At 36.8% G+C, this 27,963-nt stretch overlaps 1 protein-coding gene across 2 annotated transcripts; it reads left to right on the top strand.

Moving 5' to 3' along the window:
- Nucleotides 1-67: 67 nt before the first annotated feature.
- LOC119797434 (serine/threonine-protein kinase N2-like) lies at nucleotides 68-27,699 on the top strand. Of its 2 annotated transcripts, none has more exons than XM_038306501.1 (20): nucleotides 68-128; nucleotides 220-529; nucleotides 5,630-5,781; nucleotides 7,239-7,452; nucleotides 8,816-8,944; nucleotides 11,478-11,584; nucleotides 15,757-15,900; nucleotides 15,987-16,062; nucleotides 16,148-16,340; nucleotides 20,113-20,248; nucleotides 21,129-21,199; nucleotides 21,304-21,361; nucleotides 21,447-21,538; nucleotides 22,882-23,058; nucleotides 23,167-23,229; nucleotides 23,310-23,386; nucleotides 23,924-24,066; nucleotides 24,223-24,330; nucleotides 26,140-26,220; nucleotides 26,520-27,699. In XM_038306501.1, the coding sequence occupies exons 2-20, from the start codon at nucleotides 388-390 to the stop codon at nucleotides 26,721-26,723; spliced, it is 2,367 nt and encodes a 788-aa protein (XP_038162429.1). In that variant the 5' UTR covers nucleotides 68-128; nucleotides 220-387; the 3' UTR covers nucleotides 26,724-27,699. The 2 variants fall into 2 exon arrangements, with proteins under 2 accessions (XP_038162429.1, XP_038162427.1); XM_038306499.1 differs by having other exon boundaries at nucleotides 11,475-11,584.
- Nucleotides 27,700-27,963: the final 264 nt, after the last annotated feature.

Genomic DNA, 27,963 nt, shown 5'->3' with positions numbered 1-27,963 from the left:
GGTGTCTGTGAACACACCGTACAATCCAAGGACTTGTTGTGATTCAAGGATAATCACAACACATCAACCACATCCACCACCACTTAGGATGACAAATTAGTGTTTACCAGGCGAGGAACCATCCCAAGGTAAGTGAACTGCACAGTCAACCTGTTTTCACCTGACTGGAGCTTGTTGTTCTCACTTTTTCCATGTCTCTCCTCACTTGTTTTTGTCCAGGTTCCACTCAGATTCCACACATTCTTCCACATGTGTGTCTTTTTTAAAGCATATATTTTACTGAAGGATCTCTGTGCTGAGCGACCGCTCAGTTTTTAAACGTGCTGAGCTGTCAGTGTCAGAGTGGGGCTTGACACCTCTTGATGCGCTGTCGCTATCCGGGATCAGATGTTGTCCACAGCTCAGCAGATGCTGCAGGACAGCCGCTCCAAGATCGAGCTGATCCGACTGCAGATCATCAAAGTTACGCAAGCTGGCGGCAGCGGCGGTGGAGAAGGTGGAGGAAACCAAAACATCTCTGCTCAGGGAGGTCAGTCCGAGGGGAGGGGTGGGGGCGGTGGTCTATCAACTCCCTCGTATTCTGCTTTATTGAAGCTGGGAAATGAACTTTAAAGGAGACAAAGAGGCAGATTCTGCACATCATAATATTCAGCACACAGGTTTATTTTAAGAAGCACAAATTGGTCCCAGTGATCCAAGGGAAGATTTAATCCTGGAAGGAATGTTATATTTATTTATGTATTTATTTTTATTTATCAGTCAGTTATTCTGCAGTAGGAAGTGTGGCTGTGGTTTGTGGTAAATCACTTTCATGCTTTGCTTTGCTTCTCTGTAGCAGTGGCATGGATTATGCATAAAAAAGTGGCGGTTCTAGACCATACAGGGGGACCAGAGTGGGGTCGGTGTGTTTTTAGCAGAGCACAGAAAAGCATGAAATGAAAAACATTATATATTTTAAATGAAAAACAATAGTTTTTTTTATTTTAAATATATAAGTGTAAGCCACATAACCAAAGAATGATGCGAAAGATCTACGTCATTTAGTTTAAGTAAAATTTTATCTTGTTCCAATTGAAAATATGTATTTTTGGCTTAAACATGTTAATTTGACTTACCTAAAATTAGAATTCCCGAAGAAAAAAAAAAAACCCAACTAAAATAGTAACACATTTATGAATATGTACTAAAAGCTCAAAATAAAACTCTAAATCATAATTCAGGAATATTACATATTTTTATTATTTAAAATGGAAATGATCAGTTATAATAAATAAAAAATGAGAAATTAAGCAAAACCGATCAATTCAGCTGGAATAAATTAGTTTTGTTTCTTTTTTGCTCTGAAAAAAGAGTAAAACTGTGATTCTATCTTAATATAACTAAAGCTAACTACTTCATTTTTAAATCATAACTAAAACACAATTGTGAAGGAAAAACTAATTGGGTCCAAGGTACCAATCAGTCACTGTATCTGTTTCAGTGCATAACATAATTAGTTTTTATTTAATTTTTTTTAGTACGGGGGCCATAACAGGGGCCCGGACCAGTTCTACAGGAGCAGTGGTCAATGCTGATGCCTTTGGCAACATTTCCATTTAAAGTAACTTTTTTTTACACATCTCTCAAAAGTTAACACAGCAATTTAATCTAACTGTTTTTATTTAGAATTGGGCGAGTTTGAGAATAATTTAATGCTTCTCTGGAATGATAGATCTATGGAAAGGCAGACACATATAGGACATGGATATCTTTGTAAATAAAGGCCTTATTTAAGCTTCATTTTCCAACAGATATATTGGTTTTAGAGAAAATTCTGCAAAGGAACTAAGTCCTCCTTCTGCATAACTCTGAAATAGGTTTGTTATATTTTATTGTTATATTTTATGTTGATGTGACAATTACATTTTTAAGGAAAACAACATTTAAAATACTTAATGTTATGCCTGTATTTACAGGAAAATAAAGGGTTTCACCTGTGCCATTTTAGTCCAAAGAGAGCAATAAGTGGGTAACATTTTTAGTTTTTTTCACTGTAAATGCAGACTGTGAAAATCCTAAAATCTAATTATTTAAATGAAATAATAAATGTAAATGTAGATATATGCCTTATTTTATCTGTGGATCGCATTGAATTAAACTTTTTCTGTAGGATAAGGGGAGACCGATCATCAGAATTACATTTATGATAACTATTGCAAAAAATATGATTTATTATTAGTAAAAAAAAATACATGCGCACCAATCAAAACTTGAAATAACTGAGCCTTCCGGAGGACTGTGATCAGTGTGTTCAGTGCTACGGGGAAAACTGCTCCTAAAGGATTTGTTAACAATGGAGGAAAATTCCAAGTGTAAAGGGGAAAAACATGGCTCCCGGCATAGGAAATCTGAATCAGGTAACTCATCAGGTCAATTCTTCAGCTTGAATTTCATCCCTCCGACCTCCTGACCTGCTTCCTGCTTGTTGTTTCCTTGTAATGTCTTAATCTTTGGGGAAATTACAGCTCTCTTTGCATTGACTTGCTTACAAGAGGCCTGATTAATGTGAAATGTGAGCATGTTGCTAAATGCAACACATTTTACATTGACTAATCAAATAATATTTTTACTTTCCGTGCGTGTTGATTTTATTTCCCTGTTTCGCTGAAAAACAATTATTTTCGACATAGTTTTTTTTAATCAGACTCTCTCTTATTCATCTGCTGAAACAGCTTTACCCAACGCTACAGGCCTTAATTGCTGTCAGACTAATGCTTTTTAGATGTTTGCTACCTACATATATAGAAAAAACTTGAATCTAACAAAGTAATAATAGATCAAATATTCTATGAAAACAAACTAATAAAAGTGGGACGATTTCACCATGCTTTGATAGAAGGATTTTTAAAATAAACTCATGGAACAGACCCAGATTTTGTTGCTCAACCCTTTAAGGCAATCAGATGATTCCTGCAGCTGTCAATAATCCTTCTGCTCCTCTCAGCAGGTATTTTTGTCCCTCTCCTTATAAGCAAAGTGCCTGTTTCAGTTCTTTCCAAAGATGCTTTGTTAGATTTGGCTAAAGCCCCATAGAGGGCAACTTTGGAATAGTCCATTGTCTTCCTTTCCATTCTTGGTGGTTATTTGTTGTATGTTTTGGGTTGTAATCCTGATTTAAGACTCATGTGACTGAGATCAATCTGACACCGAGCAGCAAATTTCCCTCTAGAATATCTTGATAATATTGAGGTTGTTTTCAACCCTTCAGAGATTCAAGACACCCAGTGCCAGATGAAGCGAAGCAGCCCCAGAGCATAACAGAGCCTCCTCCGTGTTTCATATTGGGGACAGTGTTCTGTTCTTGATATGCTTCATTTTTCTGTCTGTGAACGTTTACAACTAATGTTGCTTGGCTAAAAATAAAAAAAGAAACAATTGTATTTATTTATCTGTCCATAGGAAAGTTTCCTGTAGAAGCTTTGTGCTTGTCAACATGTAGTTTGACAAACTCCAGCCTTGCTTTTTAGGATTTGTTTTCAACAATGGTGTCCTCCTTGGTCGTCTCCCATTAGGTCCACTTTGGCTCAAAGAATGACAGATGATGCTATCTGACTCTGATGTTCATTAAGCTTGAAGTTCATCTTTAATCTCTATATAAGGATCTCTATATTTGCTACCATTCATATAATCCTTCTCTTTGTTTTGTCATAATTTTTCCTCCTGCTGCCAGTTAGCTGCACTCTCATGGCTCTAGCATTTTTTCAATAATATGTGTAAATGTTACCAAACCACACAGCGACTACCTGTAGCCCTATAGATCGGCCCACAGATTGATTATTAGATTCTAGACACCTGTTGTGCTCAGTAGTGGACATACCTTGATTTAACATGTCTATTTGGTTATATTATTTTCAGTCTTTTGTTGAGGTACCAGACCTGTTTCATGAGTTTATTTATTTTTTTAAATCATCCCGTTCAAGAGTGTTTGAACAGCAGTGTTTGACTTCAATTTATTCATTTTTCTAGGTTCTTTATTTATTCTTACTTTTGTCAGATTCAAGTTTTTTTTTCTGTGACAATTTTGGGTTATTCTTTCATTAAATGAGCAGAAACAAACAATTTTAACAGTAAAATGTTCTGGTCTGTTTAGTTGTTTTGTTGTATAAATTGTAATTCAGTTATGATAGATTTTATCCCTACAAAAACAAGCTTTAACAGAGAAATAAGGTGACATCAAATAAAGTAAATAATCAGGGTTCTTTAGATAATATCTGTTTATGTTTACTTTTATTTTGAGCCCTCTAAATGTGTTCTTTGTCCAGAAGTTAAAAAAAAGCCCTTGAAGAGGATTGTGACGCACCTGAAAGGCAAGATTCTGTTGTCAAAGAATTAGTCAGTCAACATTTTTTGGATGGAGTGGGGCTTATTTTGCATATGCAGATTTCCATCTCCTGTAGGTTTCCTGTAGTACCGAGTCCAGTCCTTTCCATCAGGATTCTTGGTTAAATTAACTCTAATTCTGAATCAAAGAGGCAAGAACATTTTATTCTCATTTTATTCTACTATACTACTACTAAGTTAATTGTCAGCAATAAGGTTGACAACCATTAATCCTTGAGCCTTTTTAATGTCTTTAAACCTAATTTATACAGAGAAGGGTTAAAAAGTTATTTTTCCTTTGTTGTTTCTTTTAAAATCTTTGTATCATTTCAGTGGAAATCCAGACTGCATCACCCGGCTGTGTTTGACTTTTCATTATAAAGTTGTTGCTGAAAATAAAGCGCATCATGGGATAATGTCTTTAACGCTCACACCAGCTGCTCAGGAAAAGGGCAACAGATGTTGTCATTAAGTTTTTTGGTAATGATTAATATTATAGATTCTTTTATCTTCTACTGCTATTAATTTGTTGACAGTTGTTGTTACTACATTATTAATAGCATAAGTAGCCCTTTCTGTACCCATATAAAAATTATCTTTATGTTAGAAAAATACAAACAAACAAACAAAAAAAAAAACAATGACATTCAGACTTGCATTCTCTTTTTTAATCCTTGACTTATTAAATCATTAATAAAAAAATCCCAATAGTTTGAAAAGCTAAGCACACAAAAGTGAAGAAAATACACCTGTGATATTCTGCCATAGTCATGTAAATTTAGCATACATTAATATTCAAAATGAGTAAATAGTTGAACAATATCTCCTCAAATAAACATTACAGATTAGAAAGTGTAAACAGTTTAAGTTTAAAATGACTGCAACATCACGCATGTTAGAATAAGTAAAAAACAACCAAACCAAAATAATCTCCTTCTACCCCTAAAAGAACATTCAGTTTGTTGAAATGAAGTGGACTCTGATGCAGGAATCAACCTGACAGGAGGCTTTGATCTGCTTCACTGAAACTATTCATGTTCATGAAATATTCAACTAAAGTGATTGAAGTACTGAGAGTAATGCCTCCCTGTCATATAATTCCCCTTAGACTTTCTCAAACAGTTGTGCTTAAAAGTTTACATACCTTCCATTAAAGACAGAGAAAAATCCGCCGTCAGTAAAATAAATCCAAAATGACAAAAGTAATTATAAAGTAATTAAAAAATATTAGTTTTATAATTAATAATTAATTTTATAATCTTTGTCTTAGAAATGTCTCCCGTCTCCATCGGTCCTATGGACAAACGTCTGGCAGAGCTGCAGCACTACATGCAGAGAGAAACAGATGCACTGGTGCTGCACAAAGACGTGGTGAAGCAGCTGAAGGGGATCTCAGAGCTGGACCAGAACGCCTTGGCTGAAGTAAGCATTTACAGTCACAGGAAGAAGTTATTGTTCCAATGCTGATTTCCGCTGTTTTAGGGTTTGGTAAGATTTTACATCTAAGCATTTTTCAGAAGCCAGCTAATCATTACAAAGCTGTCCAGACGATTTTTGACTCAATGTGGAGACGTATTTCCTCCCTTAGACTAATAACTGGTTTTTCTGGTACGCATCATCCATCAAACGGTTGAGATAACTGGAGATAAGACTGCAGTGAAAGGTTTTCAAACACTATTTTCTACAGGATTGGTAGCGTTTAAGTATGATTAAGGTATCTCACAGCATTTCAATTGGATGTATTTTGACAAGACCACTTCAGAGCTTTCGTTTTGCTGTTGTTTTTTTAGGTGTTTTAGATGTGACCCTGCTTGTGGCTTTGGATCACAAACCAAAAGCTGGGCATTTTCCTTTTTGATTTTCAGCTACAGAGAGGAGAAGTTTCATCAAGTCCTGCAGTTCTCCCAGGTGTCAAAGCAACAGAGCAGCCCCATACCATAAAACTACCATCACCATGTTTGAGTGATTGTTGGATTTTCCTTTCACTGCAGTCTCACCGTTTTGGAAATAGTTTCAATGATGCTTTGCAGACTGATATAGTCTAGAATATTCTTAAGCTGCCTTAGACTGAAGGTTAATGTGTTGCTTTTTTAGATCTTCTCACCTACATCATGTTGGACAGGATTTATTTTGATTGTGTAGTTCTGGCAGTAATCGGGCCTGGGTGGTATATTCAACAAATAGGGAAACTAATCTGCCTTGGATAGTTTTAACTTCTATTTCTATTTCCTTAGTGTCAGGGTTTGGGTATGGTTCAGGACCCAAATGCAGAGGCAGGGAGGCGGGGGTGAATTTTTGAAAGGTTCACAAACAACTGAGGCAGGAATCCAAAAATAAAAAAAATCCAACATTTACAAAGTTAAACAACCCAGAACCATGGAGACTTCAAGGGAAAACAATCACGACGAGGTATGACACAGTAAGACGGAGACTGAGGAACTGCACCAAGGCAGTATTAATGGGACACTGAAAAAAAGAGAGGACTAACGAGCTGATTGGGAGCAGGTGAGGAGTTTAGAAAGGAGCTAGGGAAAAAAGAGACCAACACAAAAGGGCAACAAATAAAAACCTAAGAACTGAAATATAACCAAAAAAACACAAAAAAATAAGAAATAAACCAATAAAACTAGAAAACTTGGAGCAAAGTAAAACTGAATACTCAAAAGAAAACATAACAGAACCAAAACTGTGCCACTTACATTAATAAATATTAAGTATTTTTGGTGATTTAAAACGTTTCTTTTCTTATGCCACTGTGTGTTTATATCTTAGTTCAACAAAGTATTGTAAAAGATAAAAACAAAATGTTATTATTTTTAGGTTTAAATATGAAGGCAAGTGAAGCAATTTAAAATTCAACCTTTTTCCTTTTTTTTCAGGCTCAGTTTCGGGTGCAGGAGTCCTCCCAGAAACTCGAAATTCTCCGATCATCCCTGGAAAAATGCCTGCAGGAAAAGAACCAGGAGGCCCAGAAGCTTCCAGCAGAGGAGTCGGATCCTCCTGAGGGGACGCCGTCATCAAAAGACCCCAAATTCGCCTCTTCGCTCTCCACCTCTCCATCCAACTTCTCCATTCGACCTGCGTCTCTAACTGGTATCAGCAGACAGTAAAAAGCAGTTAAGAAAGTAGATGTGGATGGCGTCTGTTTTTTTTTTGTGTCCTTTTTATTTATTTGTATATTCTTTGTGCGAATACAGAAAAAAAAAACGCTCCAACTTAAGAAGTTACAGACAAAACCAGCTCACTGATAGATTCTTCAACCATTTGGTATAAAATCTGACCTCTTTCACTTTCTTCTATATCCTTTAGGCTAATTGCTAAAACTGGTTTAAATGAAGTCCATTTTTAACTGATGTCATATAAAATTCATACATAAAATATAATCCAGTTATTCAAATTGTTTTATTAAAGAATTATTTTGTTACATTTTAAAGTACACCAAAAATCCCTATTTATGAATTTTAAAGATTAATGTAGAATTAGACACGATCACAATTATCATTTTCTATAATTTTAAATTTAAGTACTTTATAAACTAATATTGTACAACTTTTAATTATGTTACACTCACTGTCATCATTAAATATTTTTGAATGGGGTAATTTAAAATATTTCCAGTTTTCCATCTGATTGAGACCAAATTTAAGATTTGTGTAAAAGAATATTATAATATTTTTTCTTCCATAATTTTCAAGTTATAAAATCTGTTATGTTCCATATGTTACTTAAGAAAAATAAAACCATCTTTATGTTATTATAATTATTTTTTAATATTCTTTTATTTTGTGTAATTAGTTGGATCGTTATTAGAATATTAAACCTAAATAATATCATAATTTGTTTTATTTATAAGGATAGCTGATTAATTATCATGATCCACACAGTAATGTTTTGATAATTTTAGTTATTACTCATTTCATTTTATATTATTATTGATCTGTATTATTGTTATTATTGTTAATTATTGTCATTTTTAAGCACCAAGGTCAAATATTCTGTTTAATTTTGAGTAATTCAGACTGCCTGTGTTTGAACAAGATTTACAGTCTGCTGACGGCAGATAATCAGGACGTGTAATCCGTTGGTTTTGAACAGTTCACTTGTAAGCCTGTCTCTCTCAGAGCTTGAGGCTAAAAAAAGGCTTTTGATGATGTAATGAGGTGCCGATCTGTCAGAGGCGAATAATGAGAAAGGGTGGGAGAGAGTGAAAACACTTGAGGTGATTCTGAGCTCCACAGCTGCTTAATTCAGCAGTGAAATGAAGAAAATGAAGAGGCTCAGTGTGACTCTCTCCACAGGGGACTGATTAGAGACACGAGTCCAAGAGATTTACTCAAACGAAAGGTCTTATTTTGAAGTAGCGGATCTTTTTTGGTCACACTGAGGCTCTTCACAGGATAGTGGCCGTGGTTTGAGCGATTTATCCTCAGAGACTGAGATTCTTCTTCTCCTGTAGGCAAACTTGAAGTCAGACTTCTGGGATGTGAGGATTTACTGCAACCAAAGTTGGACTTGGAGCAGGAACATCCTTTGGTTACCTCTGAAAACGGTTCAGCTGTTCCTCACGAGCCTGATGGATCCCCAAGTGAGTAAACATTTTACATGTATAGATTTTCAGTTTGCAGAGTTTTAGAACTTTATCTGTTTCTATTTTTTGAGAAGCATCCACTAACCTTAGACTTAGACTAACTATTGTAATTTCATTGCACACACCTTTCAACAAAGGGCTGCAGTGATCAAGAATGTGGACAGTGTAGAAGAAAAGGAAACCAGTTTAAGGTCATGGGACAAAAGGGCATTAATATGGAAAGGTTCAGTGCAGTGCAAAATAAATATGGTTCAAAATGCAGTTGAACATTGATTTGTGTTCTGTTTAAAAGGATTATAAAAGTTTAGCCACATTGGTGGTGCAAAATAATGTTGCAGGTGTAATGCAGAGTCCAGTTTAGAGTTCCAACAGTTCTACAGTCTTATGGCAGCGGGTAAATAGCTGTTTCAGAATCTGCTGGACCTGCATCGGATGCTTCGAAGTCTCTTCCCAGAGGGCAGCAGGGAGAACTGTCCATGTTGGGGGTGTGAGGGGTCATTGATGAGTTTACAGGCCTGGGACACGCAGCACTGGGGTTAAATGTCTTTAATGGAGGGTAGAGGGTAGAGGGTAGAGCCCCCATGATCCTCTCTGCTGTTCTCACCACTCTTCTCACCTTCTTCCAGTCTGAGGCGCTGCAGCCTCCACACCACACAGTGAGACAGCTGGTCAGAACGCTCTCTATGGTGGTTCTGTAGAAGGTGGCAGGAAGTATAAGCGCTTTTGTGCCCTTTTGACCAGTGAGGTGGTGTTTACATTCCAGGTGAGGTAGTCTGTGATGTGCACCCCCAGGAATTTGGTGCTATTGACCACCTCTACAGCTGAGCTGTTGATGACCATCGGAGCGTGATTAGGACGGTTCTTCCTGAAGTCCAAGATGATCTCCTTCGTCTTCTCCAAGTTCAGTATCAGGCTGTAATCTTTGCACCAGTCCACCAGCTGCTTCACCTCCTCTCTTTAGTCCTGGTCATCGTCTTTGATGAGGCTCACCACTGTAGTGTCATCTGCAAACTTCACGATGTGATTGGTGGTGAACCTGGGGATGCAGTCACCAGGTTTACTGCCTCTCCTGAATATTTAAATTATGTGATTTGATCAACAAAACCCTATAGCAAAAATGTTCAAGATAGAAAAACATATACAGAGCTGCAATATGGAAATTGTTGCTACTTTAATTGCTATTTAGTATAGATTAATAGTGAAACCAAAAAACAAACAAACTAAAAAGCAAGATGTGCAAACCCTCTAAATACAATAAGAAAATGTTTTCTTTTAAAATGTGTGATCCAATTAAAAGCTGTTATAGAGATGGATAACTTTAATTACAGTAAAGAAAACTCAACCAAAGGCATCTTCCCTTTAATTTAAATCATGTTAAAAACGTTACAGCATTCCACTCCAAAACTGGCAATAATTAGAAGCATGAACTTGAAGACAGCAGCGACAAAAGTATGGTCAGCCAAAGGTGTTTGCCTTCCAACTTCCGGAGGATTTAATTATTTTTGGTTAAATTTCGCTGAATCAGCACCAGACAGTGTGTTAGATGATTGGTTTTGTATTGAGTTGGTATTTTTACAGTAGAACAACTTCTTCGCATCTGTAACGCTTTCATTTTAAACAAATGTACATTTATTGTACTTGAAGTCTTACTAAAGTAATAGTTCTTCGAACTAATTTGGGACATTTTTAAGTTTACTAAAGTATACTTAAAGTATACTTTGTTAAACAAGTACAAGTACACTTGACTATACTATTGTTAAGTATATGAAATATAGTTTAGAATAAGTAAACTCTAAGTTTTCTGCCTGATTTTAAGTATAAAATTAGTGCACTTTTAGTATACTTGAATAAACTACTTTTTGCTAAGGGAAGGTTTTAAATTGAAGTGAAGTTACTGGGAGAGCAGCTGTTGCACACATCCTGCAGCCTGTTCATCAGAAATGTTGGCTTAATATTAGCCTGCAATGTATTCATTATCATTATTTTGCTGTTTAGCGTTACCAGACATGAACTACTATATGTCCTCTTACATCCCTAGTATAATTAAAGCAATTTATCCCCATCAGTCATAATTAAGATATATATGTGTTGAATATTTTGACCACAAATTAAATAAGCAGGCGTTATATGAGTTAGAAAACAGGCAGTTTGGGATGTTTCTTTTGCATCACTAAAACCCCTCATCTAGATATTTCCAGTTGTCTGAAGATATAATTGACACAGATTGTAGAGTAGGGAATGTTTATAAAGGTTTATGTATTGGGGTCAGTGTTTATGTTGAATAGGCTGCTGGGAGCTCCTTTCAGAAGGAATCTGAGTGGAAACAATAGATTATAAACCTAAAGTCATCATTAGGTCTGAAAGTCAGCCAGGCTCTTGTTTATGGTTAAGTTTTACTGTGCAGCTTGGAGAGAAGCTGCTTTAGTTAAAACTGAAAAAAGTGAACTAAGTTTTCTGTTATCATCAAGGTTTAGAGTGAAGAGTGTTTGCAGAGAGTGGTGGTAAACGGTTGCTGTCTGTCTCACAGCAGAGGTCAGTGCAGTTCTTCGGCTAGACGGCAGACTGATCGGCCGGACGCCCTGGGCGGCAGTCAGCAGGCTCAGCTGGGATCAGGTTTTCTATGTCCAGCTTGAGCGGGTAAGTCATCAGAGTTTAAAATACTCTTATATATTTATGCTTTTTAAAATACTTTAAATAGCATAAATTCACAGAGAAGAGCTGTTTTCTTGTTTCCCTTTTCCTGACTTCCTTAAAACAAAAGAATCCTTACTTTAATGCAATGTCTGCCCTTTTTTCTTTTTCTAAAGAGTAGATAAGAGAAATAAGACGCCATGCTAAACCTTAGCCATGGATGCTAAAATATGGAGTATGATGTATTTAACTGTATTTAAGTAATTAATAAATTAACTTTAGACAAAAAAAACGAATTTGAAGAATTTTTTTTTTTTTTACATTTTTTTTGCCCTGTTTGAATCTTGATCCTATCTGACATAGACATGGATCAAGATTAATGCAATGCATTTTAATTTTATTTTATCGTGATGCAAACTTATCCTTCTCATCATTTCTGTTTAATCTGATGCTGATGAAAATGAGGTCTATGTTGAAAAATATAAAATTAACAAAAGAACAAGCTATGAAGGTAAAAAAGAGCAGGATTGGGATTTTATAAAGCCCCTAATAGCCCACGGAGTTCATATAAACAGACTGCAGGTAGCGTTTTATAGCAGCAGGTGGCAGGATTTTACCATTTCTATGGATTAAGTACTTTCTGATATGTAACTGCTGCGATGGACTGGCAACCTGTCCAGGGTGTACCCCGCCCCTCGCCAGTAGACAGCTGGAGATAGGCACCAGCACCCCTCAAAACCCCAATTGGGATTAAGCGTGTCAGATAATGGATGGATGGATTATATGTAACTGAACTTGTTTGTGAAATTATAGAAAAAAGTTTATCCAAACACAAGATGCGTCTTCATACAAACTATTTCAATGACATAACATTTGCGGCTTGTAAATACACAGTTCTTATATTTCAATCTCACCAGAAAAGAACATTGCAAGTTTTGATGGTTGTATTTCTTCAGAAATGACCAAAATAATGCAAAGATAAAAAGGACTATTTCTTTATTTCAGTGAGTTCAGGTCTCTGGGTAACCAAACTAATTTGAAAGTGTCATGCCTTTTATTACAAATAAACTTAATAGAAACATAGACCTACAAAAGCTCTCAGAACCACTACCCACAGAGAAAACATGCTGGGACATGGATAGTTTTAACTTCAATTTGTTAAAAAAATCACTTTTTAGAAGTAAGAAATGTATAGACTCTATCGTCAGCATTACTCTCGTACCATGGGTTTTAATTAATTAATTAATAGTTGGTGGTATGGTATTGGTATTAAAGTTGCCAAATTTGCACATGGAGGAATAGGAATTAGAGCCTAACCTATTCCAGTCCAGAGTGAGAAAATATATGACGTTTCCTCAAAGTAATATTAGAGGTCATCTGTTATTTTATTACAGAGCCTTTTTGTTCCCATCCATCCATCCATCCATTTTCCGTCACGCTTGATCCCAGCTGGGGTCGTGAGGGGCGCTGGTGCCTATCTCCAGCTGTCTACCGGTGAGAGGCAGGGTACACCCTGGACAGGTCGCCAGTCCATCACAGTGCAACACAGAGACAAACATTGACATTCACGCACGCTCACACCTAAGGAACATTTAGTGAAGCCATTTAACCTAACAGGCATGGTTTTGGACTATGGGAGGAAGCCGGAGTACCTGGAGAGAACCCATGCATGCACTGGGAAGAACATGCAAACTCCATGCAGAAAGACCCGGGGCCAGGAATCGAACCCAGAACCATCTGCCCTAGAACCACTGAGCAGCCCCCTTTCTGTCCCTAAATATGCTTTACTCTAAATAACGGTTGAAATTCACCTTTACTTCTGGATAAATATAGCTGAGAAAAAAACAGCACAATATTAGAAGTTAATCCACCTTTTATGTAATAATTTTAGCCAAACTTGCATCAATTGCACTGGGCCAATCACATAACCCTGTGGTACAACTAGAGAGTTATGATCTAAAAAACACAGCCAAATGTTTGGGAGTGAAAACTGTGAGCAAATTCAGTTCTGAAATCTGACCAAATAAATATGGATCCAAGGCAATTAGCAAAAAACAAAATGAACGTCTTTCAACTACTCAGCATTTGATTTTCCATAATTTGAGAATTATTGTGTGTAACTTAGAAGAAAAAACAAAGGAATGAACCGTTTAACAAGCCTATTCTTATTACCTCAGCTTTTACAAGGCAGCCTAACAGTCCTTCATATCCGCCTGCAGTGCTAATGGCTTTAACATACTTACAGGTGCATTTGCACAGCTGAACAGATATGGAGTTAAAGATCTTGGAAAATGGAAAGCATTCAGGGTTTGTTTCCGGCTCGTTTTATCCACACTCCTCCCATACTATACTGTTTTAATGAATGATTCACTCGGTTAACATACCAGCAGAGGTTTTTAAATAAACAGAGGAATGTTATGCAGTGTCTCCTGTTACAGACTAAAAATAACTCAGGCTGCCTCTTTGATCTATCACAGTTTTTACTTTCTATCAGAGGAACATTGTCATATCTGGGACACCCTCTGAAAAAAGTTACCTCACCAGTTGTAAGTTGGCGCCTTTTCGATGGCAAATGTCAAAAATGCCAACAGTGATTTCATAAATGCTGAACACTTTTAGCATGTATTGCTGATACTAATTATTTCAGCATGTCTTGGTGATGTAGAGAATAAGGGCATGATGCAGCACCAGCATCATCCACAAAACAGGACAGGGCCAACTTGCAAAGTCTAACCAGGACTTAAACAGATCAAAGGTAGATGAGATCTCTTCAGATCCCACACATCCTGGACACAGGCTATTAGATTTTTACCTTCAGCTGTTTGCAAGGACCAGCCATAAAGAGCTACTTTCCCTCACGAGGATATATCTCAGTAGCTCAGCTTGAAACTTTATGCTTATTTACTTCTTTATTCATCACCGAGGTTTAAAGGCGTGTGACAAAACTTGTGACAAATGTGAGTCTGATATGAAAACAGGATCATAATAGCAGGCTTTATAAGAGAAAAGCAAAAACATAAAAGATGTTTTATGGAATCCTAATTATTTCTGTCCAGTTTATGGTTATAACCACAAAAGCTGTGGAGCTTCTTTAGGGCACACCCTACAGAAGAAGCTAATATTAACTGTATTTGTCCAGGTTTTGGTCTTTAATCCCCATTTGTTTATTATTAATATACTTGAATCCATTTATTTAAGCTACTAGAAGGACATTTCCCACATTTTTCCAGTGGATAACCATGAATTTCTTCCTCTGGAGGAGGTCAAAGTATAGCTGCTTCTTCTCCCCATAAAAAGGTGTTGATTGCTCAGGAGGGGTTGGGATCAGTTTTCCAGACACATCACGCTGGGATTAAAACTAAAGTAGACACAGAAATAAATGGAGGGAAAGTCTTCACAATCCCAACAAACAGCACCAGTCTAACAAACTGATGCGTTAGATGCAATGAACTGTAGCTCCTGGAGCAATTACAGAACTGCTCCATTTGATTTACTCTCAGAAATGAACTTAGTACTGCCCAATAAGTATTTATATTCAGCATTCACTAAACCCTTACTGCATTTAAACAGAAATTTAAGAAAAGGGTGCCTACCTGGCCCCTGGGGTTCTGGGCTTCAATGTTTCACTAAATGTCCCTGATACATTGTAAACCAGCAGGGGGAGCTACTGTACAGCTTTTCTTTCTGGGTGCTAAATTGTTGCAATTATATTCAAGACCAGCAGGTGTCAGTCTTACACCTGCAGCTTTCTGGTAGTTATGTCAGCAAAATAAGCAGATCTGGGGTTCTGAGAATATAATAATAATAACAATAATTAAAATTTATTGATCTCACATTAGAGAAATTTACCTCTGCATTTAATGGATCCCCTTTAGGAGCAGTGGTCTGCCATTGTGGGGCGTTTGAGGGCCTTTTGCTCAGGGAGCCAGAGAGGCTGTCTGTGGGAGTGGGGCTGGAACTCAGAACCTCAGGATTCCAAGCTCTATGCCCTAACCACTAGGCCACCACTCCCCAATATGCATAAAGGTTCAGTTTTAGCCTCATAAGATCTAAAAATATGTTTTTAGAGTTGTATAAAAGCGTCATGTCTTAATCAGTCTTGCAGATATTCATGTCCTCCTTACAAACCCTTGGTTATTCAGGTAATCTTTGTGCATCTGTTGAAAATCTGCTTTTAGTCTCGAGAGCTGGAGGTTTGCGTGTTCTGGCGGCACCAGAGGGCCATGTGCGCAGTCAAGCTCCTGCGACTGGAGGAGGTGATGGAGAACCCAAATCACAACCTGGGCTTCAGTCTGGAGCCACAGGGCCTCCTTCACATCCAGGTATAAGATCTCAACAGACAAGAACCTGATGTTGACCTCGAGATGAAACGAATATGAATGACATGTCTGCTTCCTCTGGATGACAGTTTCAGTTCATCAACACTTTGGTGGAGCGGCAGCCAAAGCTCAGACGTCAGCGATGCATTTTCACTAAAGAGAGAGGTAGCAGAAACAAACTGACAGATCTAATGTGACTTCTCTGTCATTTTTGTATCATTAGTGGTTGTTTTTTTTTCATGTCCTCCAGGAAAGAATTTCCTCCGAGCTGCTCAGATGAACATGAACTTTGCAACATGGGGTCATCTGATGATGAGCATCCTTCCTCATTATAGCTCCTTCACCACCTTCAGTTCTCATCTCTCCACAACATCTGACCTGATTGGAAACAACACGCCGCATCCGAAGGAAAATAAGCCCGAACCAACAGCTTCGCTGCCAAGGTTGGAAGCTGCAGCATTGTCAAAAATTTCACTCATCACCCTTTGATCATCTCACAGATTAACAGATTATCATGTCATATTTCAAAGTCATCTTGATCCTTTTAAAACATTTTTGCAAGTTTGGCTGCATTTCATAAAGAAATCACCATCAGCAGTTTTCTCTCACTGTAAACATTGAAAATGGTGAAGACCTGCAAGAAGCAAATGGTCTTATTGGTTCATGAGAAAGAGAGGAAGGCCTCAAAGAAAGAAAAAAATACTAGTATTTTTAGTAGATATTTTCATGCAATGCAATAGGGTATCATGGTCTTGTGTATGCACAGTCATTTAGAAGGGGATTAGGGTTTTTTTTATCTATATTTCTGGAAGAAATAAATCCACAATCCCATTATCAGTTATGATTATGATTAATTAATATTATATATACATTATACACGCATTAAATTGGCTTAGTGATTTAACTTTTTTTAGCCTTCTCTCGCATAGAACGCAAAAACTAGCTCTAAAAAGAGCTTTAATTGTGTCAAATTAGTCAATTAGGACGTTCCACCTGAGAGTATCACTGATGCCACCCTCTGTTATAGAAGGGAACTGCTTGTTCCACAGGTAGAGAGTTATGTATACATGGGAACAATAAATCTTCAGGTTTGGTGGATGTTGTTGTGGACCCAAAAGCAGAGTAGAAGGAGGCAGAGATGAATTCTTGCAGGTTTAATGAAATAAAGCAGGCAACAGAATCAAAAATCCAAGGACAATTACAGGAAAACATAAAACAGGAGACGTCAGAGGAAACCATACACATGGAGCATAGCAACAACGAGAAACCAGCACAATACACAGGAAGAGTGTATATGGGAGACTCAACAAATACTGGGGTGATCAGCTGATAGGGAGCAGGTGTGGATAGAAGTAACTAGAAGATAGGGGAAAGTAGACTGGCACAAAGGGGTAACAGAGAGCAACACAAGAAATACAACACTGCTCACGTATAACTAGAAAACAACTACAATGACACAAAATGAAAAAAAAAAACAATTTCCAAGAAACATAGAATGACATAAATAAAAATATAAATAAAAACTCAAAAAAAGGGCAGGTTCATGAAAAAAATCACCTGGTAGGGATGGCCACAGCGGTGGCTAATGATGGGTAAAGGCCACCCTTCGCCACCCATCTAGCTCTGCCCCTGACAGGGGCGTGCATACATAGACTCTGGGTGGTGCTAAAGCACTAGGAAGTTTTCCCTTTATCAAAGAAAATGCCCTTTTGAAACTCGTTTTTTTTATTATTATTATTAATATTAATAAGATTTTACTGAGGTCGGTTTTGAAATTATCTTTTGAAAACCTGAGCCACTAAAAACAACTGAAACAATGCCCCGAAATGAGCCACCTCCTTACGCACAAACGACCCTCTCTCTCTCTCTTCCTTTGTCACGTGACCTCACGCGGTCGCCCGCAGGGCATGCCAGATGCGCAGCATCATAGCAGTTCAGTAGCGTCTTCAGATAGCAGGAACCGCCGCTGACAGGCTGCTTCTCCCGTGCCCCATTAGCCAGGTAATATACAGATCAAGCAAAATCATTTTGTTGTGCATTAAAATGTCTCACTCAGCAGCTCCAAACAAGCATTTTGCCGACTGGTCACCTGATAAACTAGTCGTCTCCTTGTAAGATGCTATTTTACTTTTTATATTTTATATCCATATTTTTATCTTAAGTATATATATTAGTCTATTTTATTGCATGACGTATACCCACAGTTTTTAGATATTTTTATAATTTTATTTACCTATTCCATATTATGTTTCATGTTGCACGATTGTACCACAAAAAATTCCTAGTTTGTGAACGCTTCACTAACAATGGCAATAAACCCGATTCTGAAAGTTTTACACTGTAGCCCAAGTCAATGACAGATAACGTGAGGACGACCACATAGGCTACAAATAATTTCGGTAGAGTTTGCAATTGCAAATACGGAAGAGGATTAGGGCCACTGAAAAAAAAAAAAAAAGTTAACTGATTTTTAAATTTTATTTCAGTTTAGTATGGGAAAAAAGTCAGAATTCTGACTTTAATCTCAGAATTCTGTTGTATAGGTTTTGTTAGGCAACATAAATTAACACATTTTGGTCTCTTTACTGTCTTAATTGTATATTGATTTAGTAATTGCAGCACAATGCCAAGAAAGGAGGGTTAATCGTATTGAAAAATATTAAAAGCTGTTCACATTTTATTTTTAAGTGGTTTGTGAAGCAGGTATTAAAATAGCTATTATTTTGTAGGCTACCATAAGTCATATCCAAGTGACAAGACTTCCAGTCATGTTGCCCTAATAGGCCATTATTTAAACTAATGTGGCATAATTGTTAAAGCTATTATTATTATTATTGTCATGATGGTTATTATTATTATATTGTAGCCAGTCACAGCAGGGAAGCTCTATACCATCAACATCTACCAGGACAGGAGATGAGGAAGAGTTCAGAGAAGACACAGAGACAGAAAAAGACCAGGATGAGGGAGAGCAGATGGATGAGGGAAAACGGGGAGATGAGCCAGATGAAAGAAAAAGAAAGATGAGCTTTAGTCTGTTCTGTTGGTGGTGTGACTTTTTTCCATTGAAAACTGACGTTTAGAGAATGTTACAAATAAAAGTAAAATTTCATTCAACATGCGTGTATTTTTTTTTATAATTAAGTGTTCCACGTGCGCTAAAAAGTGCCCCCCCCCCCCCCCCCCCCCCCCCCCTCCTGAGCACCTGCCCTCCAAAATGTCTGTGCACGCCTCTGGCCCCTGATCCTAATTTAGCTCTCTAACAAAATGTTACTGAAAAATATTAAACACATGAAAAAAAAATCTACTTTGCTCCGAATAAGTAATCATCATATTACAGATTTTGGCTGAATTTCCTTTTGTATTAGGTTGAATTAATTTATATTATAAAAGTACACACCTAACCTTACCAAGATGAAAAAAATCTATAGAAATACAAAATCTTTTTTTTAGATGATTATGTTTTATAGGGTAAAAAATAACCAACTTTGCCCTGAGGGTAAATATGAACAGTGATTTACCTCATTTTTTGGCTTTTTTTTTGTGGTAATTCAATACCAACACCCAGGTCTGATTACTTCCAGATCGTAAAATAAATTTGAAAAATCCCATAAACACAATCTGTCTGACAACAATCTCTTAAAGTATCACATCATGCATTATAGAAAGTCTCAATAGAAATTCACGAATAGATAAGAAACAAGATAACGACATAAATTATTCTCAATAAAGTTACAACGAAAAATGGATGCCAGGGAGAGAAGTGATCCAGAAACAGAGAAAACATGGAACAGTAAGTGGCTGTTGCCTCAGAACATGGGTGACTTGTATTCATTGGAACCATCTGAAGGAGAACGTCTGCTAATCATGTTGGAGACCTTAAGCTCAAACACGTTTGGATGATTCAGGACAATGACCTAAAACAAACTCGCAAATCCACCAATAAATGGGTTACCGTATTTAAAATCTAGGATTATACCTGATTTATTCATCCTGCTTGTCTGACTGGGATTGCTGCAGATAGTCCATGTGCATTGCTCAAAGTTTCTGGAATACAGCACTACTTTAAAACACGTGAACTCTGAACACCAGCCGGATAGTTGAAAGTTGAATGTAGCTTGAAGTTCCAACAGCTGCAATGAATGCATGTAAACTTCTGAGTGGAATTGTATTTTCTGTATAAATCAGAAGTTTTTGCTTTATGTGTTTATTCAGAGAAACTCCGTTAATCAGACTGACCGTCTCAGAGGACCAGTCGCCTTCCATCAGCATTGAGCAGAAAGAAAACACTCCCAGCCTCATCACCACAGAGGAAAAGACATCATCGGTGCCTGCACTGCAAGAAAAACTGGTATATAAAACGTTTGTTTGATTCTGTTTAACAGGATTCTGTAACTTTCTCACAGTATTTTTTTAATCACATAAGAGAAAACTACTTCGAAGTTCATCAATTTAATGACCCGACAATCAACTTACGTTTTTTAAAGAAAACAGTGCCTTTTTTTTTAAATGCTTCCTTTTCCACATAAGAACATGAACAGTGGCATCCCCCAGGGCTGCGTTTTCTCCCCACCTCTGTTTCCCCTCAACACAAATGATAAAACGCCTCAGCCGACTCACGTGTGAAACTTTAAATATTTGTAGATGATACCTGACAGGCTGGTCCACCAATGCAGTCAGAACCATCTGGAAGTTCACCTGTTTAAGACTGTGGAGTCTGTAGATTGCAAAAAAAATGGTCCAAAAATAGAATGATCAGGGCTGCATGGCTTGATTATACGGTCAGGAGTATCCATATTGATAATGTTTGTATAAGTTCAACACTGTTTTTTTAAAGTATTGTACATAAACAAAAAAACGCTCTTCCAACCAATGTTATATGTACTTTAAAATGCATTTTATATAAAGAACAAAGTGGGGTGAAAATCTCAGTCCTTGTTGGTGTGCATTAAAGTGACCAATAAAGCTTATTCGTATGTTTTTAAAATCCTGGTGCAAAACATGACAAACCTAGAGTGTTAAAAATTATTTCATGTTTGCTGAATTTGACAAGAGGAACTTAAAGTAAGAAAACATTTTTTTATCTTCTCAGCATTAAGAAAGGCCACCTGTTGATCGTTATAGATCTTCTTTATTAAACAGATTATTTTTACAAGTAGAAGATTAAATATTAATCAGCTTTATTTCTTTTTTATTTGTTGGTTTGTATAAGTTTTGTTTTTCTGTTCCAGATTTCCATACGCCGTCCATCCAGTCCAAACACTGCAGAGGATTGTGAGGATCAGCTTGTTTCTGCCCTGAAGTAAACTCAGTCACATGTAGCAGACATTACATGCAGATGTCGCCTTATAAAGCATCAATATATGAGACATGTCCTTCTCTGTCCACATGGCCCTTTCTCTAAAGGATGAAGGTTGAAGATTTTAGATATACCTCAGTTCTGGGTCGTGGACACTTTGGAAAGGTAACAGGGCCTCCTGTTTCCTCTGAGTTCAGTGAAACCTCCTTTCCAGATGTTTCCTTAGGTGGTTTGTTTTTTTCTTCAACAGGTGCTACTGGCTGAGTTCAAGAAGACAGGAAGACTGTACGCCATTAAAGCCTTGAAGAAAAGAGACATTGTGACTCGTGATGAAGTGGACAGGTGAGTGAAGCTTATTAACTAATACTTTTCGGGAGAAGTAACCGTTAAGTATAAATAGTTATTTTTTTATAAGTTTCACAGCACTACCCTTCCCCCAGAGATCAGGTTATGGATCCAACTACTTAAACTCAGAGCCTTAGAACTTGCCTTCATCAACCACCTCCTGCAGCTCATCTATAGCTAATCCAGAGCATTCCCAGAAGTTAGGCAGATAGAAGTTCTGGATCTGCTTAAATAAAACCAAACTTATATTAGGACTTCTTCACATATATTTGTCCAATTGATTTTGTTCTTATTTGTTAATAAAACAGGAATGCTTAAAGTATTGCTATTCCAGTAAATGTGTTAGAACAGCATGAACTACAGGAAGAAAAAGTAATTTAAATGGTTTTCCATTGTTAAACATGGCTTGGCAAATGGATTTCCCCTTTAGCTCCTTTAACTAAGTTCATTTATTTAGAAAAGGTTCTTCTCTTCACTATTTCAGTTTTGGTAACCGGGTAATACGGTATGCTTTTTTCCAAGTATAAAAATGAGCTTTTTGCCACTTGTTGATTTGTACAGACAGTGTGAATCTGTAGCTACCTTGGGAGTTTTAACACTTTGACAAGATTTGAGCGTTAATCTTTTAAAAGTGTCTTATAGCTAAATAATCAGATTCCAGGTCCTTCATATTTCTTAAAATTCAATTGACTCAATTTGGATTTTAAGGATCCCCTCCTAATGTCCAAATCATCTCCTTAAAAAGTATTCCCTAAAACACCACTGGTTCTTTTTAATGTAATTTAATGTTTAATGTAATGAGAAAAAAAACAACAACCATATCATGAGTTCCTATGGAAAAGTAGGCCTCTGAGGCTCTGTGGAGTTTTTCTGTCGCTGTCCCAATAAGACAAAGGCCTGAAGATAAAACCAGAAGACATGAGGAGGAATGTTAATCACTTCTGGTTTGGGAACACCTTTAATTTTCCATCATAAGAAGCTAGAAATTGAAAAATAAATGGATGAATAAATAGATGATCAGCTGTTTATAGTCAATTATAACCAAATATGATTAAATATTTAGTATAAATAGCTCTATAACCTCAGACATGATCTCTAAGATCGTTCCTACAGTCACCATTTCACTCTTGAAATGTATTAAACAACCATATATACTATATTTACAACATAAAAAATTATATAAATTATAGCCAATTCTTAAACTGGGGAAACAATCATTATGCTAAGCAAAACTGTAACTTTTACAGTTCAATACCTGCCAGAAATGGATTTAGCTTAAAACACTGCCCTGACTGTAGCTCAGGTATTTGTGTTTTAATGAGCTTGAACTAATCTTGCAGCCTTATGAGCGAGAAGAGGATCTTTGAGATGATCAACGCCTCCAGGCACCCATTCCTGGTCCACCTTCACGGCTGCTTCCAGACATCTGACCATGGTTGTTTCGTCATGGAGTATTTACCAGGCGGCGACCTGATGATCCACATCCACAGTGATGTCTTCTCAGAAGCACAGACCCGGTTTGCACAAAATCTTCCTGTCTTTAGCCTGAAGACTCTTGTCCTGTTTTTGTGTATTTTTGCTATTTCAGTTTTTTTTCTGTACTTGAACAAACCGTTGTTTCACAGGTTTTATTCAGCATGTGTCCTGCTTGGTTTGGAGTTCCTGCATTTGAATAAAATCATCTACAGGTATGTTACCCCAGTCAAACGTGAAGTCACATCATCTAAAACATGGGGTTGTTTTTAACGTTTATACTTCGGTTATGCAGAGATCTGAAGCTGGACAACATACTGATGGATGCAGAGGGATTTGTGAAAATAACAGACTTTGGACTTTGTAAAGAAGGTAAATATCTATACCTTGAATTTGTTTGTTTTTGGTGCATTTTCTTAGGGAATCTTATATTTGTTTATTGTTAAAAAAGATCCCAATTAGCTGTCACCAAAAATGGGATGAGCTAGTCTTCCTGGGGTCCACAAGACAAAACAAAAATCAACAATTAAACATTGTAGACATTATTGTCATCAGAAATAATTCAGAATAAGTTATTACATTCATATCTATTACATTAATTCTCACTTTCATACAGTAAATATATTAATTCACTGCTGACAAATTTATATAGTGCATACTTATGTAATAATTAAAACATACTTTACTATCCAGGTCATGTATATTAAGTGGGCAATTATTCCAATAACTGATGGCTCGATAAATAACTGTTCTCTTTAAGGCATTTGATTTTGGCCATGGTAACATCATCTGACTTGAGGATGAGGTTCTTAAATGATCACAGTTTATTTTCTCCTTATTTTCACTGAAAATGTAAGAAGGAACCTATCCTCTCTGGACTAGTAGGACATCTAAATGATATCCCTGCAGGGATGGGCCACGGAGATCAGACCTCCACTTTCTGTGGGACTCCAGAGTTTCTTGCCCCTGAAGTCTTGACAGACGACACCTACAGCCGAGCTGTGGACTGGTGGGGGATGGGTGTCCTCATTTATGAGATGCTTGTCGGAGAGGTTGGTGGGATATGCTCAGTACTCCAGGCTACTCTCTCTGTTGCTTTCTGATATATATTTTTTAAACTGGGAAAAATCAAAAATACATTTTGACAATTTAATTCTTTGTAACATGTATAGTTTGCCTGACGTAGCTTTGCTCTGCCTTCCTGCTAGTCTCCCTTTCCTGGTGAAGATGAAGAGGAGGTATTTGACAGCATCGTAAATGATGATGTGCAGTATCCAACATCTCTTCCCGCTGATGCCGTCTCCATCATGCAGAAGGTAACCGCAGATTGTATTTGGTCAGGAAGAGACACAAGACAGTTTCAGTTAAATGCTACTGAAAATTCAACAGAAGCGATTTCAGTTTTTCAGGCCTGAGATAGTAAAACACTTAGAGGATCCTCTGAATACCCAACCATCCCATGAGTTTGAAAATGTTTTGCTCAGAAAAGGAGAAGAATGGTTCAGAGAAAGTTTGGGAACTTTTTAACTAATTATGATATAAATTAGCTTAAATCAGGGGAGAGTAAAATCAGCTTTACCATTTTTTGATTTCCAGAAAACACCCAAAAAATAAAACTCTCTTTGCCTTTTAAGCAGATGGCACCCAGTTCCGTCTCCACCTAACCTTTAGTCAATAAAACTAAATAAGGATAATAACTAATCCTGGTTTCCTCCTTCATGCACCCCCAGTGTGTCACTGATTATTGACAATTTGAGATTCTCTACCCTTTTATTGTACTTTTTGCTGACCTCTACTCATCTGTAACAACACCCACTTTATCCATGACTTGAAGCTAGGATAAAAAATATTCAGTAATAACTTTAAAAAAGTCAGTCTTGTGTAATTCCTTCTAGATAAACTTATGCAAAATACTTTTACTGTGTTAGAAGCTGTGCTGCCGGTTATCTCAGTTCTAAACTTCCTGGTGTTAAACAGTTCAGAGAATATTGGGCCAAGGTAAACTCTGCTGTCTGAGAGATTGACAAATATTGAATCAAAAAATTTTGTTATTTTTATACATATGCATTCAATTTGAAGCAATTATGCATCTAGTCCAATCAAGTAAAGAAATTGCATCATCCGATACTGAAAAATCCCAATTGTTGATAATAGCAATAGGAAAAAAAAAAAAGTCAGGGAAACCAAGATGGCTGAAACGGGGAAAAAGACCCAAAACCTCCGCCATTTCTGTTTCTACATGGGGGTAGAGGAACCACCATTCTAACAGAATACGATATTACTACTGTAAAACTAAACTACAACTACATCTATGAAATAACTTTGTTGGTATATAGATTTTATTTTTACTGTATAAAATGCATAAAAGTACACTTAAGTGGAGAGATTAATATTTTTTTATAGAATAAAGTTAGAAAAACACTTTTTTTCCCAAACCTCGTTTTACATTCCTAAGGATGTATAAAAGCACATTATCATAATTCATGCATGAGACGATTAAAAAAACATAAAAATTGTATTGTTTAATTTAATTTAAAAAACAAAAGAAATTGGAGGGTAAAAGCTTTATTTCCTTTCTGTGTTTCTAAAACATCCATTCTTATATTGATCATTTAATATCTAACTACTATCAAATACACAGCAGTTTATCTCTTCTATGCATCCATTTTGACCTCAAAAAGAGTCTTATTTAATCATTTGTAAAGTTTACCAATGAGTATTTATGAGTGCTGTTGTCTAAACCATTTATCCAGGCATTGGCTAAATTATACTGATTATACTACTTTATTAAATAAAATTAAAAAAACATAAAATCGAGTCTCTAGTCAGCTTTGTTCTTTGCACATTTTATTTTTTTTTAAATGATTTGACCAAATAATTTCATAAACTGCATAATATTCTTAGTTTTCTGCCAACCAAAGTAAAAGAAAATACTAAATGTGCCAAATTACTACAGAAGTGGGATTGCTGTGTAGCCTTACACCACTAGTTCAGACCCTTCATCCGTGCAACCCCAACTAGATCCACCTGCATTCCACCAACAGGAGCTTCCTGGTGCTTTTATTAGAATAAATGTGTATCAACTGAATTAAGAATAACTCAAAGGAACCTTTCTGTGTTTCTAGCTGTTGAAGAAGAACCCTCTGAAAAGGCTGGGAGCTGGAGAGAGAGACGCAAACGAGGTTAAAGGAGATAAATTCTTCGAGGTAAATCACATCACTTTATTTCCCTGGACATCAATGAAGGTGAATAAAAGCTCACCCATGAAACTTTAAAACGCTGAGAAGACATGTTAAATGGTCTTAATGGAAAAGCTGTATATCTTAAATCCCAGATCTGACAGCAACACTAACCTGAGAACTTCAAACCTCTGATAAACACATCCGTCTTCATACTGTAGCTGCTGGTTGCTGTGACCTTTGGGACTGAAGCTTGTTTTTCTGACCCCTTTCAGTTTTTTTTTCTGGAAAAGTCTAATATAGTTTGACTTTTTGAAACTCTGCAGACTATCGACTGGGAAGCCCTGATGGCCAAAAAGTTAAAGCCGCCGTTTGTGCCGTCGATCAAAGAGCCCACAGATGTCAGCAACTTTGACAGCGACTTCACTCGCCTCCAGCCGGTCCTGTCTCCGCCCTCCAAGCCCTTCAGTCTCTCAGCAGAGCAACAGGAAGCTTTTGCAGACTTTGACTTCTGTGCTTTACATGGTTGATCAAAGGACTGAAGAAACCCGGTGGCCAAAATAAGAACCAGTTTGCGGGTATCACTATCCGCCTTGACAGGTAACAACCAAGTACCAAATATGCATGTTGCCAAGTATAATCAGTCAGTGTTTCCTTCAGTAGTAGAAGTTGCAAGAACACTGATGTAATGATTTGTTTTAGTGCTGTATTAGCTGGTCAATAATACAGTAAAGTGGTGTCAAAATAATTCTCTTCATCATCAGCCCTTTACAAAGCCTCATTTTGGACTCTTGTAACCTCTTTGCTCTTGATTGTTACACCATTTAGACCTCAGTGACTGATTATAAAAACAACTGTTTGAAATAAAAACACAATGAGCATAGTGTAGCAGAAAGTGGTATTGATCCGTTTAGACAAGCAGGACTTTAATCTTTAAATCATTTTAGATCCGACAGTTAAAGATAATCTCCTGACCCGGTCTTGACTGTATCTTTGAATGAAAGACTTCTTTGGTGTCTTCTGCAGCTCAAACATTTACAGACAGGACAAAGCTCTCAATAAAATAACGCTGACTGTTCTCAGTCATGCTGCAATCAACAAGAAGCTGTCAATTAGGTAAACAATGGGTTATTTTTAACGGAGCTGAGGACGTGATGGTAGACATGATCGTCTGTGGGGGTGGGAGGGATGGGGGGGTTAGACTTTCATCTGACTTTTAATCCTAGAATCAAAAAGACAACAACTTTCCCATCTCTTTGTCACGTTATTGCTGCTATTTTCTGTAAATGACATTGTTTAATTCTTGAGATGTCCACCTTGTGTTAAGTTACGGAGCATTCAGTCAATGGATATTTTTAAATCCTGTCTTTTTAAACTGGCCTTATGTGACAATAGTCCTGCCACTATGGTAAATCTACTTCTTCTTTTTTTTCCCAACTGAAAGTTCTATGTTTTGGTGCAATGAGGATAATTGACTGCAAAAATGATCTACAAATAGAGGACGAGCAAAAATGTCTTAAATTAAGCACATTTACCATTAATATGAGTAGGTAAATAAGATAATTTGCCAATGGAATTAGTATTTTTACTCTTAAAATAAGATAATCAGATAATATGCATTTGAAAAAGGACAAGGCAGTTGTTTTTTCTTATTTTAAATATAAATTGTCTTGTTCCATTGGCAAAGTGTCTCACTTACCTCCTCAGTTCAAGAAAAAATGCACTTATTGCAAGAAAAACATGATTTATTTAGATTTCAATTTTTTACAG

The sequence above is a fragment of the Cyprinodon tularosa genome, unplaced genomic scaffold (assembly GCF_016077235.1).
Source record: "Cyprinodon tularosa strain WSP-4 unplaced genomic scaffold, ASM1607723v1 ctg583, whole genome shotgun sequence".
Classification (NCBI taxonomy): Eukaryota; Metazoa; Chordata; class Actinopteri; order Cyprinodontiformes; family Cyprinodontidae; genus Cyprinodon; species Cyprinodon tularosa.
The sequence above is the reverse complement of the archived record's forward strand: the minus strand, read 5'-3'. Positions and strand labels throughout refer to the sequence as shown.

Coding starts and splice junctions, on each gene's coding strand:
- LOC119797434 (XM_038306499.1), top strand. CDS start 388: ATGTTGTCCACAGCTCAGCAGATGCTGCAGGACAGCCGCTCCAAGATC. Junction 8,945..11,474: donor CGAGCCTGATGGATCCCCAA/GTGAGTAAACAT, acceptor TCTGTCTCACAG/CAGAGGTCAGTGCAGTTCTT. Junction 23,230..23,309: donor TTGAATAAAATCATCTACAG/GTATGTTACCCC, acceptor TCGGTTATGCAG/AGATCTGAAGCTGGACAACA.